At 54.3% G+C, this 4,212-nt stretch overlaps 1 protein-coding gene across 1 annotated transcript; it reads left to right on the top strand.

Moving 5' to 3' along the window:
• Positions 1-1,054: 1,054 nt before the first annotated feature.
• LOC119278775 (probable splicing factor 3A subunit 1) lies at positions 1,055-3,766 on the top strand. Its single transcript, XM_037560125.1, has 2 exons — positions 1,055-3,178; positions 3,273-3,766. Exons 1-2 carry the CDS (start codon positions 1,070-1,072, stop codon positions 3,540-3,542), a joined length of 2,379 nt encoding a protein of 792 aa, XP_037416022.1. The 5' UTR covers positions 1,055-1,069; the 3' UTR covers positions 3,543-3,766.
• The last annotated feature ends 446 nt before the right edge of the window (positions 3,767-4,212 follow it).

Here is a 4,212-nt window from a genome sequence, read left to right as displayed (position 1 = left end):
AAGACAAGGCGGCAGTTCTATTGGATCTTTGCCTTGACGTTATACAAGGCGTGAATCACGAGCTCCTCTTTAGCATCAATTACTGAATTACAACTCGATAACCACGGGAACATTGTGTAGCCTGCGGACAAAATTAAACTAGACACAGGACAAGCATAGTATATGAACGAAGCAGCATTCAAACTATTTGACCGGTCAACTGAACAAAATATGAAGCTCTACATTGGGACAGTGACCGTATAATCACCGTGACTCGTATATAGTTACCGTATTGACTGTATGCTTGAATACATTGACCAAAGTGAGCGTGAACTACAAGTTCGGTGACCACCAATGCATTTTACTCTGGGAGATATACATTGACCAATGCCATCGCGGGGAAAAGGCTTCAATGATGGAAAAAGTTTCAAGCGGCAGTGGAAAAGCTTCAACGGGCGGAAGAAAAAGCTTCAAGAGCTAATGACAAGAAAAGCTTCAACGGGGGGTGCCGCGCGACGACCGACGACGAGGGCCGCGACTGGGGGCGAGGGCGTCGACGGGACGGCGACCGGGGGCGAGGGCGGCGACGAGGACGGCGACCGGCGGCGAGCTGGTGATACTTCAAGGTCAGGCCTCGCAGCGTCCATGGCGGATGGATGAAGGATGATGCTGCTGTTCGTGCGTGCGAGAAAGGGGCGATGCTGCTGTTCGTGCGTGCGTGATCTAACGGCTCCAGGCAAAGCGATCTGACGGTGGGCAGGCGACCAGCCGAATCGTTCGGCCGGCGCACCGGCGCAGATCACTTTTGCCCTACACGAAATCAAATACGTAGTAGATTAGGGTGAAAGGAAAATGAAAATGTGCTACCAAAGCATGTCGCACGACTGGTATTGGACTCGAGCGGTCGAGCCGAGTCGGGCGACGGACCGACTTGGGTTGGGTACCGGCCCGATCCAACCGACCTCTCCACCTTCACCTTGCCAAATTTGCGGCCCGCACCCCTCCAACCGGATCCCCACCCAATCGATTCCGATCTACACCCCCGCTCGCCCCGCCTCCGAAACCCTAGACCCCGCCGCCGCCGCCACCCATGGGAGCCCCCACGGCGGCCCCCGCGCCCCTCCTCGCCGCCGCCCCGGACGGCGGCGAGGCGGACGCCAACGGCGACCACGAGCGAGAGCAGCAGCTGCAGATCGTCCCCTCCTCCGCCGCCCCCGCCGCCTCCGCCCCCTCCAAGCCGCCCGAGCCGGCGCCGACGGTGGCCACCCACACTCGCACCATCGGCATCATCCACCCGCCGCCCGACATCCGCGTCATCATCGAGAAGACGGCCACCTTCGTCGCCAAGAACGGGCCCGAGTTCGAGCGCCGCATCGTCGCCCACAACCAGGGCAACGCCAAGTTCAACTTCCTCCAGCCCTCCGACCCCTACCACGCCTACTACCAGCACCGCGTCTCCGAGATCGCCGACGCGCCGCCCGCCCCCGACTCCGCCGCCACCGACCCCGACGCGCTCCCCTCCGACGACTCCGCCGCCCCCGCCCCCGCCGACCACTCCGCGCCCTTCCGCGTCGGCCCGCCCGCCAAGGTGCTCGTGCCGCCCAAGGCCGAGCTCTACACCGTGCGCCTCCCCGAGGGCATCACCACCGAGGAGGTGGACATCGTCAAGCTCACGGCGCAGTTCGTCGCCCGCAACGGCAAGACCTTCCTCGCCAGCCTCGCGTCCCGGGAGAGCACCAACCCGCAGTTCAACTTCCTCCGCCCCACCCACAGCATGTTCCCCTTCTTCACCGCGCTCGCCGACATCTACTCGAGGGTCATGAGGCCCGACGAGGGCGTGGCCGCACTCATGAGGGAGCTCAAGGAGGGGACCAAAGACCTCACCACGGTGCTCGAGCGCTGCCTCAACCGGCTCGAGTGGGACCGGTCGCAGGAGCAGGCCAAGCAGCAGGCGGAGGATGAGGTCGAGATGGAGAGGATGCAGATGTCCATGATTGATTGGCATGATTTCGTCGTTGTCGAGACTATTGAGTTTGCAGATGATGAGTTCGAGGGCCTCCCTATGCCGCCTACGCTGGAAGAGCTGAAGCGCCGCAAGAGGATGGAGACCTTGGGAGAGGAGGAACCCATGGAATTGGCTGAACCAGCCAAGGATGTTGAGATGGACATGGATGAGGAGGAGATGCAGCTTGTTGAGGAAGGAATGAAGGCAGCAAGGCTCGATGAGAACGATGGAGGAGCACAGGTTAAGGTGGCCGGTAACGATGATGAGCCGCCTATGAGAATTGTCAAAAACTACAAGAGGCCCGAGGAGAGGATCCCTGCAGAGAGGGACCCGACCAAGGTTGTTGTCTCGCCAATAACCGGGGAGCTCATTCCGATCAGCGAGATGGAGGAACACATGCGCATCTCGCTCATTGACCCCAAGTACAAGGAACAGAAAGAAAGAATGCTGGCCAAGATTAAGGAGACCACGCTTGCTCCTGATGATGAGATCTCCCGTAACATTATTGGTCTTGCACGTACAAGGCCAGATATTTTTGGAACCACCGAGGAAGAGGTTTCTAATGCCGTCAAGGCAGAAATTGAAAAGAAAAAGGATGAGCAGCCAAAGCAGGTTATTTGGGATGGTCATTCTGGGAGCATCGGTTGGACAGCCACTCAGGCAATGTCTGTCGGTGGAGAAGAACAGGGTGATGCCTCAAATGCTCCAGGTCCAGCTCCACTTCCTCGGCCTGGCATGCCGTTGCCCCGGCCTCCCCAACCACTTTCCTTGGTCAATGTTCCCCGATTTACACCCAATCCAATGCCTTATCATGTCCAACCCCCTCATCATATGCAAGGAGTTCCACCACATATGATGCCCAACATGCACCAACCTCTGCCACCAGGTCAACAACACATGATTAGGATGTCAGGTCCCATGGGTCATATGCCAAGTAATATCCCTCCACCGCCTCCAGGCCATAATACTCAGTTCATGCCTGGTCCACCACGGTTCGCTATGCCCCCTCCCCCGCACATGCAGAACATGCCAACCATGGTCAACCCCATCGGAATCCCCCAGCCTCCACCACCTTTGCCCCCACAACCACCTGCCGAGGAGCAGCCACCTCTACCTGAGGAACCAGAACCTAAGAGGCAGAGAACAGATGATGCTTCTCTGATCCCAGCTGAGCAGTTCCTCGCTCAGCATCCGGTAATGTCTCTTTTCATATACTTCCACTCTAATCACCTACTAATCTTTCTTATTATTCTGCGCTGTCATGCTAATTTATTTGTTCCTCCTGCAGGGCCCTGCTCGCATCTCAGTTTCTGTGCCCAACCTTGATGAAGGAAACTTGCGAGGCCAAGTTTTGGAGATCTCTGTCCAATCACTCTCAGACACAGTCGGCAGTCTGAAGGAGCAAATTGCTGGAGAGCTGCAGCTTCCTGCTAATAAGCAGAAGCTGAGTGTGAGGACTAGTTTCCTCAAGGACAATCTTTCTCTTGCTTATTACAATGTTGGACCTGGGGTGGTCATCAATCTAGCTCTGAGGGAGCGTGGTGGGAGAAAGAAATGAGCTTTTCTGATCTCAGTTTACTCGCAGGACAATGCTTACAACCAAGCTTCAGTGGCTATCATGGAGATTATTTTTGTTGGTTGCTGCCTTCTGGATTCTTGTATCATGTGTTTTATAAGTCCAGCACTATGATTTGCACTATGTAGTTTTCAGACTTGTCTATGTTTCTTAATATGGCTACATATTGTTGGAGATGTTTATCCTTTTTTATTACTTTTGTGTTACTCAAGAAAGCTAACGATGCCTACCTGCCTACTTGATAGTGCTCCAGAGTTCAGGTGCCCGCATTGGCTCTACCATTTGCATTCTAAGGTGTTCTTGATATCTTGAAAATGCACAATGCTTTTCCCCATGTTGGAATGTTCTGGGATGTTCTCTTATATGTATCTTTTGTGTTATTGTAGATGCTTCTGCACTGCATCAGTAAAGGTACTGTCTCTTCAAGTGCTTATTATGAAAGGTCTGTGGAAAGCCTATTATTGCAGTTCTAATTAAATTAGAGTTATGGGTGATGGCTGATGTTCTAAATCTTGTTAACAGAATAGCATGGCATCTATCAGAGATCACTGCTGCTGGAATCTTGTAACAAGTATAGTAGTACATTGCTTATTGTGAACTTAATTATGCATGCAGTGAGCAGGTATGAGTATGGTTGCTCTTGCTGCTAAAA

This window comes from Triticum dicoccoides, chromosome 3B (assembly GCF_002162155.2).
Source record: "Triticum dicoccoides isolate Atlit2015 ecotype Zavitan chromosome 3B, WEW_v2.0, whole genome shotgun sequence".
Classification (NCBI taxonomy): Eukaryota; Viridiplantae; Streptophyta; class Magnoliopsida; order Poales; family Poaceae; genus Triticum; species Triticum dicoccoides.
The sequence above is the reverse complement of the archived record's forward strand: the minus strand, read 5'-3'. Positions and strand labels throughout refer to the sequence as shown.

Coding starts and splice junctions, on each gene's coding strand:
- LOC119278775 (XM_037560125.1), top strand. CDS start 1,070: ATGGGAGCCCCCACGGCGGCCCCCGCGCCCCTCCTCGCCGCCGCCCCG. Junction 3,179..3,272: donor AGTTCCTCGCTCAGCATCCG/GTAATGTCTCTT, acceptor TTCCTCCTGCAG/GGCCCTGCTCGCATCTCAGT.